This window comes from Stegostoma tigrinum, chromosome 15 (genome assembly GCF_030684315.1).
Source record: "Stegostoma tigrinum isolate sSteTig4 chromosome 15, sSteTig4.hap1, whole genome shotgun sequence".
Classification (NCBI taxonomy): domain Eukaryota; kingdom Metazoa; phylum Chordata; class Chondrichthyes; order Orectolobiformes; family Stegostomatidae; genus Stegostoma; species Stegostoma tigrinum.
In genome coordinates, this window is record NC_081368.1 from 47,174,936 (window position 1) to 47,188,446 (window position 13,511).

The window sequence follows — 13,511 nt, forward strand, 5'->3', positions numbered from 1 at the left end:
GGCCAAAGCGACCATCCTTGTGAAAATTTGGTCTAATCTTCACCGTGAAGACCCCTCTGTTGCACTTTGTGACAAGACTCTTCTACCAAACGGAGTAAACTAGGAACTAAATTAGCAGCCCAAACTGATGGGCATACTAAAGATGCCCTGGATCAACAGCAGCAGATTTGTATACCAGCTCAACTTGGAAAAACAAACACAGTTTAAAATATACCTAATTCTGTTAAAATCAGGGATGATCTCCAAATTTGGAAGGGTATGCCAGTTGCAGCACCAGCCGTACCTTATTAGTAAAGCTACAATTCCAGGCTGTTTGGAAAACAGAATAAAGACAACTAAAAAATTCTCACAAAAAATAGGTCACGTAAAATCCTGTGCAGTCAAGTATACTGGGCATATTTAAGTAACTAACAAGGGGGAGGAGACTTACTGAAGATCTCTATCCTCAACCCTAGCAGGGCCTATGGCATGAGATGAAACTGAAATGGATGACCCTGCTTGTCCCTCTGCTAAGGTCAGAAATATTACAGAGAGCAGTATGCAACAAACTCAGCTCACTTCATGTGCTATTAAGAAGTTCACGATGTATAGTGGATCAAGCAAAGTTTTTGAGTTCCGATCACATGATAGAGGGCTGTAGCAAAAGAAAGCTGCTCCTCAGCCGCATTTCACTAAAGGACAGCGGAAATCCTGGAACTGAAATTCATAAATAGAGGCTAAACCATTTGCTCACTGTGTAAACATAATGCTGAAATGGGGCACAAAGAATCATACAACATGGAAACAGAGCCTTTGCTCCAATTAATCTATGCGACCATGTTCCCAAAGTAAACTTGTCCCATTTAACTGTGTTTGGGTCCATATCCTGCCAAACCTTTCCAATTCATGTACTTACTCAAATGTCTTTTAATTGTTGTAACTCTACCTACATCCATCACTTTATATAGATGGGTGACCAGAACTGCACACAGTACTCCAGGAAAGGCCTCACCAATGTTCCCAACAACCTCATATGATGCTGCAACTCCTATACTCAAAGGTCTGAGCAATGAAGGCATATGTACTAAATGCCTTCTTAACCAACCGGCCTACCTGTGATGCAAATTTCAAGGATTATGTACCCAAAACCCTAGGCTTCTCCATTCCACAACATTACCCAATGACCTGCCATTTATTGTATAAGTCCTCTCCTTGTTTGTATTAGCAACATGCAATATCTAGCATTTATCTAAAGTAAACTCCATCCGCCAGTCCTCAGCCCATTGACCCAATAGATCAAGATCTCTTTGTAATCATGGATAACCTTCTTCCTTGTCCACTATACCACTAATTCTGGTGTTGCCTACAAACTTACTAACCACAACTCCTATATTCTCAGCCAAATCATTCATATGAATGACAAACAAAAGTAAACCCAGCACCAATCCCTGTGGAACACTGCTGGTCACAGGCCTTCAGTCCAAAAAATACCTCCCACCATCACCATCTATCTCCTACCGTCGAGCCAATTTGGTATCCATTCGATGCTAAGCATAAACACTGAAGGCCTGGAATACTGTAAAAGGACTTAAAAACTTAAAAATGAATGAATTTGAAATCTATTAAAAGATGTCAATTATAGTAGATTTGCACCATTGGACATCACACTATACCAAGAATGTTGCAGTGATAGAAACACAAATTCAAAAGAACATTGCCAGGTACAAGAAAATACAAAAGGAGATTGAGCAAGAAAACACAATCTTTCAAGTTTAAGAACCAAGATTACAGAGTATTATGACCACTGTTTAAACTTGTAAAAAGATGGGTAGAATAGACAGATGAAATTAGAAGAAAGGTCACCAACCTGAAGCATTATGTTTCCTCTCACAGATGCTGTCTGACTCTAGAATGTTTTCGACATTTTCTGATTATTATACAGACAGAAGCAAAATGTTTCTTATGGTTAAGGTTGAGATAACTTAAGGTTGAGACATGTTCAGATTAAATGCAAAGGTTTCAGTACGGCAAATTTGGACCTTACTTTCTTCACATTGTTGTATCTGAGCCATGTTGTGGGATAATGGCTACCCCATTCAGATCATTGCTCACTGTGTATCTCTCAAACTCACAAATCACTGACTCACTGAAGACTCAAACCTGACAAGTTTCCAATCTACATCAAATTACCCAGGGAACTGGGCAGCAACTACACACTGGGTGAGAAAATCTCAAATGCTCATCATCCAAAGTAACTCAGTGGGATCTGTCCTGTCTGTGCTGGCCAAAAGCTGCCAGTTTGTGGGGATGAGCTTGTTTGTGTTCTCTCCATCTGCCAGAAGGGAAACAAGCCGACTACAAAAGCATATGTTCTGATGCCAGAAATCTGAACAAATATAAAATGCTGAAAATATTCAGTCAATATGCCAGCATCTGTGGAGAGAGAAACGGAATTATCAAATTTAGTTCATTCCATGTATCATTGGGAAGTTCCTGATCTTTTACTAGGGTGCTACCATCCAGAAGGGACATGCAAGCATCAATTGTTGGTTATTTGGTCAAAATCTTTAACACTAATATGAGGCATCGTTAAGGATGAACTGAATAGCCTCCTTCTATTCCATTAAGTATTCAGTAATTGCAGTGGATCATATAGTATCATTATCATATTCAGTGTTGAGCAATAAAGGGGGCCTTGTCAGCATTTCATGAGTAAATATGTTTGACGTTGTGCAAATGCTTCCTCAGAGTAATGTCAGCACATTTTAGAACAAGATCTACCCAATGCCAACACGTTCAGGGAGACTGCCCAATGATATTATCCTGTCTGGGCGGTTTGCTGATGTGAGTTAAAAAAAATAAATCGCTGTATTTTTACCTCAAAAGGTATACATTAAAACTGTCTAATGATTGCAATCATCAGGCTCCAATCTGCAAATTATTACTCTGTGCAATAATGCCCTCAATCTGTAGCACCTGGTATTACACAATAACATTCTGGAATTTGTGACCTTGTTCTCAAAAACTGCAAAACACCTCCAAATGATTTGAAATAGAACTTACCCTGCACCCTGAATTAAATGCAAACTAGAAAAGAAAACATTGATTTGCACATTTTCAGACTCTCAGCTTTGACTTGTATGGAAAGAGCATTTTTAGTGAACGTTTTAAAGAGGAACACATCATTTGTCGATGGAGACATGATGGTTGCACTTCTGTATAAAATTACATCACAATCGACAGCTTTTTTCTCCCCCGCCCAATTCAGTCAAGTATCAAGAAAGCCTAGCATGGAGAAAACGGCAGAAATCATCAAAATAAAAGCTGTAGTGCAAGGTATTTTTACACTGTTGTGGTTTGATGAATTATTGTCAGTCCTAACTGGGTCTCACGTTAGCTCTAGATAAATAATTAGAATTTGAAAAATAGTATGTTGTAAACCTACAGGCAGGAAATACTTCATTGAAATAAAATCTTAACCAACCTGCCACTATTACATGGATTAACAGTGTGGATACACAGGTATGACAAGTATGAAGGCAAAAATGTACTCAAAAGTTTGATATGAACTGGGCCATTATGCAAGTTCACTCGATGCTGAATTCTTAAACAATACTTTAAGTGCAAACTCTGTGCATCTTGACCTACATTTAGAAAACAATTAAGTTGCAGAAGGTGCAAAGAATTACAAACAAAAATTAAAGGGAGCCAAACACCTGAGGTTTACTACATGTTTCAATTCTTTTTCAATGTTGTTAGATGTGAATAGCTTGGCTTGTTCTATTTTGCCTTCATTTCTTTTGCAAACAAACTTCTGGTTGATTGTTAAAACCAAATCTACAATATTATTTGCATATATTTCAGTGTAGACCACCCCATTAAAACCTAAAAGGAGTGATATATCAAACCATGTTTCAGTTTAGGATCTATTTTGTACAACAACAGCATTAAGTGGGACCATAACAATATTAACATGGAGTAAAAATCTTTTGCAGCATACTAAATCCAGTTCTCAAATTTTAAATTGAAAACACAATATCAAATGAAAGATCAATATTTAGGGGAATCTGGAGTATATTATCTGTTGACTCAAAGGCTTATATTTTCAGTCCCAAATAGCATGTGTAGAAGGGGTAATACAGTGGGTGTCATGGTGGCTCAGTGGTTAGCACTACTGCCTCACGGGGCCAGGGACCGGGTTCAATTCCAGCCTGGTGTGACTATCTGTGTGGAGTTTGCACAGTCTTCCTGTATCTGTATGCGTTTCCATCTGGTGATCCATAGTCCAAAGATAGACAGGTTAGGTGGATTGGCCGAGCTAAATTGCTGTGTCCAGGGATATGCTGGCTAGGTGAGTCACAGGACATGTAGGCCAAGTGAAACAAAGACCAGCATGAGAATTCCTGGAGGCCTGGTTTTCAACCACCAATGCAATTAACAATCATCTCAAAAAAGACCCTATTTACATACCACTGTGGTACAAAACCACAAACAAGAGTGCCCACCGTGGCAGACTGGACCACATAAATTCACAGGGAGACAGAACAACAGCAAAGAGGCTACACAGCACTGACAATGTCACCCAGAAGGGAAATGAAACATTTGCATGAAAACCAGTCAGCTCGGAGAACCAAACTCAACTTCAACTATAGACCTTCATTAAAATATTAAACCCCACGGCAACATATGCCATCCCATACCCTCTACATACATTGTGTTCTTACATCCCCCATGCCAATTCACTCAGTGCCCATTCCAGGAGGTTTAAGACAAAATGAAATACACTTCTGCACCAATTAGAGACTTTATAATATTAAAAAACTTTGATAATACATTTAACTTTATTCATATATGTACACCAGCCAACCATCAATCTTAATTCTCAAAGTAAGCAGTTGAATTCTAATTAATGAGGGCATTGCAATGGGGGTGCAAAGATTGGCTACTTCCACAATCTCTTTTACTTACACAAAGGGGTGATACATGTAAAATTCCTTTTGTCTACACTTATGTATGTAGTTTCTAGCACATGCAAATATATCACGCTACAAGCTCAGCTGATGTTAAATAAATTTGTATAACTCTCAGCACAATTCAGATTATTCAATGAATGATTTCCAATAGCAGAATCTAGTAGGTGGATACATGTCTCCTAGACGCACAAGCAAGGGCTAGTTGATTACGAATGGTATGCTGCATCCTCTTCACTTGCTGTATAAAGCAGTGTACCTGTTGTCAAGCCTGTTGTGTGTGTCCTGGATCTGATTGGTGCAAGTTGAAAAGCTTCAGCTTCTTGTCTCTTTCCAATAATGTTCAAGTTTTGCACAAACAAATATTTGTACTCATCGACCCATGTCATAAGACAGTTACCAGTTTCATTTCGAGTTAATCACACATGGAATTTACAGACTGTTCACTGCAATGATAGGTTGTAGAAGCAGTCAAGGAGTAGGAATATGGATAGCCTTCAGGATTGTGTCAACAAACAGCTTCTGAAATTGCAGACACCATTTTCTCCCACTGAGATACATGGCATTGTGTTTTTGTTTATAACATCAGGGATCTCAGAAGGCAATTTGTTAATTTTACAGATCTCGTCAACCTTTTACAAATATCATATACTCTTAATCAACCAAAATGATACGTTTAAGATAATAAAGTGTGAAGCTGGATGAACACAGCAGGCCAAGCAGCATCTCGGGAGCACAAAAGCTGACATTTCAGGCCTAGACCCTTCATCAGATTATTCACTTCATGTCTGACTTACAATTTATCATCTGTGGAATGCTAAAGATGACAGAAACAGTGAAATGTTATTCAATTTTTAAAAAGAATACATGTTTTTCTCGTACAGATAAATGTTTTGACTGAAGTTCATCATTACTGCCCTCAACAAAACTTCCTGTGGAACCTCTCACCTCAATTAATGCACTGTTGAAACTGAGTTCAGTATCAATGATATCACAGAGACCCAAATAAATGGCATTGCCATGGGATTCCTTCTAGGACCAGGCTAGTTAACACCTTTGATGGTTACCATGGGAAATGCATCTTCAAAGGAAAGACTGCTGATCTCTAATGCCTTGCACATCTCAAATACGTAAAGAACACATATGTGATATTTCAATTCACAGTTGCAAAGAACTTGCCACACAGCTTAATAAATTCCACGGGCAGGTTATGGCATAGTGGTAGTCTCACTGGGCTCATAATCAACAGCTCCAGGTTAGTGTGCTGGAGACACATGTTAAAGTTTTATCGTGGCAGACAGTGAAATTTGAATTCAATTTTAAAAAATGGATGGGGCAAGCTGGACTGTTAATAAATACGTACAGGACTATAAAATGTTTGTCTAATGGCAACCACATTTGGTTTTTATATAGAGTGTTCCCATAACCTAGTGGTTGTGCAGAAGGCCAGGGTTCGAGTTCCCGTGGCAACAGATACCATCAGTTTTTCACTCATGGGATATCCCAAAACCTCATGGAAAAGCATGTCTACAGCCACCTCTTTTAGCCTTGAATGATGTGCAGATTACCCTGGAAGGGGATGTTGTCTCAAAATTTTGAACAATAGGATTTGAACAACCAGCTATCTCATGCCGCCACTATGCATTAAACCAATGAATGGTTTTCTCCACAAAACAATAAGAGTATTTTACCTCCTACACACATGGGCAAGTGCTATTCAAGAGTTTCAGCGCTGATGGGATCCCACATACATGGGCTCACAGACTGGCGAACGATATCAAAAAACACAGCCAAGGGACCTGGCAGCAAGCTGACCAACCCATGCTCGCTTAAGAAAAATATATCCATTTGATGTGAATCTGTACTTGGAAATCATTCATTGAATAATCTCAACTCTGCTAATAACTGCTCTGTAAATGGTTTTCAAACCATCACTCGGACTCAGAGATGCATCTGCGTGTGCTCGAACTTATAAGATTTAAAAGACCCAGGATAAAATTTTATGGAGGCAAAAAGAATTTATACTTATTTATACAAAGAAATTTATACAAAACACAAAAGGGGTCATGGAGACAGTCAGTCAATCTCTACTGTATCCCCATGACAACATCCTGACCAATCAGAATCTCTGAGGACTCTGATTGACAGTTAAATTTTTCGGCTGTATCTCCATCGCAACAATGGTCCACCTAATCAGCACCCTCACCTTAGATTGTATAAAACAATGCTCCTTCGTTCAAGTATGTTTCTTATGTCCTAGTTCTGATGAGTCCAACTTCTAGTCTTTTAACAATGATAAGTACTTTTGAAATATCAATCAAGCTTTCTTTTAGTTCTAATAAAATTGGTTTTCTGTGACTAAATTACTTTGGACAAATGATGATTTAAACTGGGCATTTTCCAGATTTGAGATAGCAAGAAGTTCAGATGCAGGAGTCGAAGACAACACAGCGTGGAACTGGAGGAACACAGCAGGCCACGCAGCATCAGGGGAGCGGGCAAGTTGATGTTTCAGAAAAGGGAGAAGGGTTCCGACCTGAAGTAGAATCCTGAGCCGAAACATCAACTTTCCTGCTCGACTGATGCTGTCTAGCCTGCTGTGTTCCTCCAGCTCTATAATTGTTTATTGGAGGGTGCTGCATGGAGCAAAAAGATTGTAGTCATGGTGATGGTGTAGTCCTGGCAACGGTGGCAATAGCAGCTAAGAGTGGCAAGAGCCATATATAATCAGAGGAGCTACAGGAGAACACTTGCTTCCCCAAGGTTCTGCAATTTATTTTTTAAAAAGATAGACCTTACAATTTGGTGTCAGTCACCATTGAGAAGTCCTCAGTGGAATATACAAAGAATCTGGTCAGACATTAAACTCTGATACGCAAGGTGTCGAAGGCCTGGTTTAGGTGGCTACTAGAAACACACAAAAACTGGTTGAATATTTTTCAGGTATATTTTAGGTGTAGAAAAGCAAGGTCCAAATTAGCTTTATTAGCGATTTCCACCATTCCTTTCATGCTGGTCCCAAAGTCAAGTTTTAAATTTGTCTTGAAACACCTCTTTGGTCTTTAGACTTGTTTTATAGTTGTCAAGAGACAGCTGCTGATGATCTGCTGTCTTGGATGTTCAGAGGACATCAAGGAGCTTGAATCATGGAATGTGCCTTCACAGACCAAAATACACCATGCTTTTTTAAAACCGTAACAGCTTGGGGTTTAAGCCATTCCATTTTAACAAGCCACCAGCCAGGTATTCAGCTCGGCTGACGTTGCAAACGCCCCGCAAAGAATTCAATACAATCTGACAAAAAAAAAGCTGCTCAAACAATTTTATCAACACTACATACAATTAATTAAAGGTCAAAGAGGAGTTTTGAGTATTAAGGTTCCATTATATCACGGAGGCCGCAGACAATTAGTCCATCAGTACTGAAACAAGTACAAAAACATTCAATCAGGATATTGATGCTTGTGAACATGAAGTCGCTATTGAATTTTACCTCCCATTTCCACACTGTTAGTTCAGGTGGGATAAGGTGTGTTTCTCTGATGTTTAAACTTAGACTCATAGAGGTCTACATCACAGAAAAAAACTCGATGATGGTCAAAAAGACCATCTAATATTCTAATCCCATTTTCTAACTCACTTGACTGACTGTAGTATGGAAATACATTAACCAAGCAGCTAAGGCAAGCTACTTCATTTCAGTAATAACTATTAACATTTCTGCCAACTTATTGCATTCAGACTACAGAACTAACTGCAGCCTCTTGGTTCAGTAAATTCTACAAGATTAAAATTCTACTCATATTTGAGAAGTACCATGAAGCATACTAATTTACATTGGCGTAAAGTGGGAACATTACAGAGAAAATTCACCATTGTGGTTTAAAATATCTATCAGCAGCGCTCTATTTAAATTGTTCTGTTCACATTAACAGAAGAAAATTTTTAAGAATTAGAATAAAAATACATTTCTTTTCCAAAGTGAGGTGAACTCCTAGTAAGGCTATTATGCCTTACTACAGACTTCATCTTAAAGGTTGGAAGTGTTTGAATTCACTGAAGGAAAAAGCTTGAGATCTCAAAATTCTAACAGCTTCACTTATCCTGTTTGTAAAGATCTTTGGCTTTCCTATGATTTACTCAAACTGATTATTTCCAATCTGTTCACATAAACTTCCCAGAATAAGTAGTTAGCAGGAAAGGATTAACGCACTTCTCAAATTAGCTTGCTGAGTGAGCTAGCACATTGTCCTGTACATGCAACTAACCAAGACGCACGTCACCTTCATGGTTCTGTGAAATTGAGAAAACCACAAGCAACTGCATATGACAAAGGCTACAGATGTGATGGTGTTGTGTTGTGAAGGCCTCTGTTATCATGTGACTGTCTGTACTGACAACCTGTAATCTTGTGTAGTGCAGTGCAGTGCAGTACCCCTGTCACTATAAAGCTCTGAAAAGCATCACATCTGTTACAAATTATATCTGCAACTACAAAAGATTGAATCCAAAAAGATGGAAAGATGCAACATTTATTACAGAAATTACACTTTTACAAGTCGGTTCTTTTAATTCATGGACATCCAGCTCCCGACGAATGAGAACGGAGGTACAAAGTCCATCTTCAGTTTTCTCTTTACATTAAGAGGTAATCTCACTGTTAGCACCATTTAAACAAAGGCTGATTCCTCTTTTCAAAATGACCATGATGTGTGTTTAAATAACAAATGGCAGCATCATTGGGGAAAATATATGGCAGAAATAATGGAAATGAACAAAGATTGAATAACAATATTCACCATCTTTAGATGCTGCCAGTTTTACTCTGTATGGATTAATTCAGTTTTCCACATCCTGGGCTTAATCTCTACTCCCAGCTAGTAACCTCTCTCCACCCGAGATCAACACCACTCGACTTCAGATATCAAAAATGACACGCATTCAAAAAATGAGTTTTAAAGGGGGCAGTAAGAATGAGATTTCTCTTTTGAAATGGCACAAAACAATTACTGAGTTTGTGGGATATGGTTGCTTACCCATCATTCCTGTAATGCCATTACAATTCCCCTAAATGAATTGTAATAGCGTATTTAAGTCTCTGCTCCAGGCCCGTATACTTGGGTTAAACAGTGGCAAGTAAAATTAAATGTGTGCATGGCAATTGTTGATCAGCATTAGTCATTTATTAATGAAATCTAGAGATCACTCTTACACCAACAAAAGCTTGAAGACCATTCGAGAAATATTCCCATATACTCCGATTAAAATGTGATTCGCTGGTCTGGCTGAGTTTTTTTTAAACCTACAAACTACCACGCAAGATAAATAGATTACACAATCAAAACAATACCTCACAGGGCAGTAAAAACAGCACAGGCAAAGCAGATGGGGCATGTGTTTGCAAACTCAGACTGCTGCAGCTTTAACTCATTCCAGCAGCAAGTCATTCAATGCTAAAGGTCTGCACTCTAACCTCCCTCTTTTTATATGCAATAAAGCAGAAGCACAAGGTGCTCAGAAAGAGATCTAAAAACTTTACATCTGGCTTCACAGTTCATCAAACTGGCTGAAAAGGAGTGTGAAAATTATTCATAATTTATTAATTGTGTCTATTAAAACGGATGAATAGAGTTAGCTTTCAATGACCGAGTTCAATGTTCATATGCTCTTTACTTATATCGTTCGACTCCAAAACTGTATCATGTTGTAACAAGCAAAGATATTCACAGTAAGCAACTAAGACTAGTGGCACATCATTGATAATGCTGCCAAGGCATCTCAGTTAGTACGTGTGGAAACAAAAGGCTGCGTGGACCTCAGATCCAGCTGTTGTTTCTGTTGCTGCAGAAACTGAAATAGTGCTGGAATTGCAGCAGTGCAAAACACGAGCACCAGGCTCCAAAACCAGACACCATCACTGCTGATCACATTCATCAGTAGAATGAGAATGCTGCCTTCCCAAAAAAGCTCTCACAAGCCAGAATAAGACAGGGCTGTTTACAGTGAATCAAATCCAATAACCAGTTCTATCTATTTCAGTAGAGACTGGGGGCAGGATGAAAACCAAAAAAAAAACCTGTTTTGCAACATTGCTGTGTACCCCTTTTCTTTTGTTGTTTGTATCTACTCAACAATTCCACGGGGCAAACAGCTGAAACATGGGAAAAGCAGCCATATTTTTGTCAGCAAAATTTGTGCATCTTAGCTAAATACCACCAAATTAATAAAGCATACATTAAAATAGGATAACTGTTAAAATTGGACAAAACATCAAGACTTCCCACTGTATGAATTGTTCACATTAAATGCAAAATACAATGACACAACCTAGAAAAATCTTCTGTTCTTTGAAGAGTTCACCACCAACAATTAACACCAACCTCGGTGTTGCTTTTCCTTATCCTTAAGGTCATTCACAAGCCAATGAAGATTTAAATGCCCTTAAACATGATAGATTTTGGCTGCAAGTAATGGACTGCCTGCTTTTTTTCTGCCCTGTGTTAACATAATCAAGAAGAAAAATTTATGACAAAAATGACAGGCCTAGCTTAAATTACATAAATGCAGTCAGTACTTAACATCAAAAGGAAAGCTGGTTTGAACAGTTTCACAGTCTTTTGAGGGCGGGCGGGCTCTCTCTCTCTCTCTCTCTCTGAATTGGCATCCACAGGTGCCATCTCACAGCAGATACTGTCAGAGTTCAGCAATGCTGAATCACGGGATGGAGGCAGAGCCAGGGCTCTTATGTGAAGCTGGCCTTTAAGTACCTTTCACATCATCAAGTGCCTTCTGCGGTGCAGTGCAAGATGGTCTGAGCGCGAAAAGCTCCGGTCACAGTCTGTGCATTTGAAAGGCTTAACGCCTGTGTGCTTGCGGAAATGCCTTGTCAGCTCATCAGAACGTGCAAACTTCCATGTACAGCCTTCCCAGGTGCATCTGTAGGGTTTCTCTCCTAGAAAAGCAGAATAAAATGTTAATTGCTGCAAAATTTTAATTAACAGTATTTCAAGATTATACTGCAACTTTAACTTGTTTCACAGGAACAGAGAAGCTATTCTCATAAGAGGATAAAAGAGAAATGTATGTATCCCTGTAAAATTGAACTGTCCCAACTACCAACTCTATTTCCTTTTGTGCTGTAATAAATGTTTGTGTATTTTATTTAAGTTTTTAACTGCTGCATGAATTTATCATCTGCACAACTAGAAGCCCTCCATAAAGTTTTTTTACAAGAGTCTCAGCTTTCTCATGGACTTTGCAGTGTAAATGCATGGGCCACTGTAATGGTGGAATATTTTTCTTTGGATCGGTGTACTTTTGGTTCACTTTCTTACGGAATTAAGACAGACAAAAGGACAAACTTCACAAGGCTTATTCAGATAGTGTTCAAATGACAAGAGATATTATTTTGGATTGGCAATTATTGCAGCTTTTGTATTCTTTAAAAATAATGAAGAAAGGGATTGAGAGAAAAGACTAAGTGCAAACTGTTCTTGATTCAATGGTCAATAAGTTCCACTTTTTGAACATATTTAAGTTGTCTCTTTAATCACAGGTCACAGTAACTTCATTCCAAAACTCAATAAACACTGTGCTACAAAGCTTAATGTTAAATGCTTCCTAATAAATAACTTGGAAAAAGTGCATTGGATTTATCCACTCAGCTGTCTGGGAATTAAGGAAGTGTGTCGTGTTATTAAAGTACAGAAGCTAGGACAGTTGAGGCTCAAGTACACGTGCACATGAAACAGTAATGAGAAAATTAGCTTAGCATTAAGGGTGAGTTTTTGGAGAGTTGGGAAGACTCGCTGAGCAATTAAAACTGATGGGTTGGACCTAGAAAAGAAAGTCCTACTCTTGCTTTGTCAGTGAGGGAATGGGGGTGAGGTGTAACTGACAAAGGCAGGAATCCCAAACTCCTCAGAACCATGTGAACTTAGTAGGAAGTTCAAACAGACCCCAATTTGACGGTTGCAAAGGCCTTAACGTAGTTGTGGGAGTTACAAATCTGTAGACTAGATATAAATACCATGGAAGGTAAAATAAATAAGTGTCATGATCTGCAGTTTTTAAATCCCCTGTTTTTCAAATGTGGAGAAGAAATTGTTAAAAAGAACACCATCTGATCAATTGGAAGTGAGTGGGTGGTATGAGGGACATGCATTGGCAATGAAGTGGTGAAACACTTCAACAAGAGATGCAGATAATGTTCTGGAGACCTGGGTTTGAATCCCACTATGGCAGATGGTGGAATTCAAACTCAATACAGAGCTCTGGAATTAAGAGTCTGGCGATGGCCATGAATGCATTGTCATTTATTGGAAAAGCCCCAACTGATTCACCAATGTCCTTTAGAGGAGGAAACTGCCATCCTTACCTGGTCTGGCCTACTCATGACTCCAGACTTACAGCATTGTGGCTGACACTTAACTGCCCTCTGGGCAGTTAGGGATGGACAATAAATGCTGCCCTAGCCAACAACACCCTCATCCCATGAATGAATAAATTAAACAATAAAGGAATAATATCCAGCATCTGCAGTTCCCATTATCTCTGAAAGGA

General features: G+C 38.8%; 1 protein-coding gene across 21 annotated transcripts in view; it reads right to left on the minus strand.

Moving 5' to 3' along the window:
* Nucleotides 1-9,465: 9,465 nt before the first annotated feature.
* Nucleotides 9,466-13,511, minus strand: part of LOC125458746 (Krueppel-like factor 8) — a 178,608-nt gene continuing 174,562 nt past the window's right edge. For 20 of the 21 annotated variants that reach the window (XM_048544328.2, XM_048544327.2, XM_059651462.1 and 17 more), the window contains one exon: nt 9,466-11,901. In XM_048544328.2, the coding sequence (XP_048400285.1) occupies nt 11,720-11,901 (182 nt within the window). In that variant the 3' untranslated portion in view covers nt 9,466-11,719. The remainder of the gene's footprint in view (nt 11,902-13,511) is intronic. The other variant, XM_048544330.2, reaches the window with a different exon arrangement.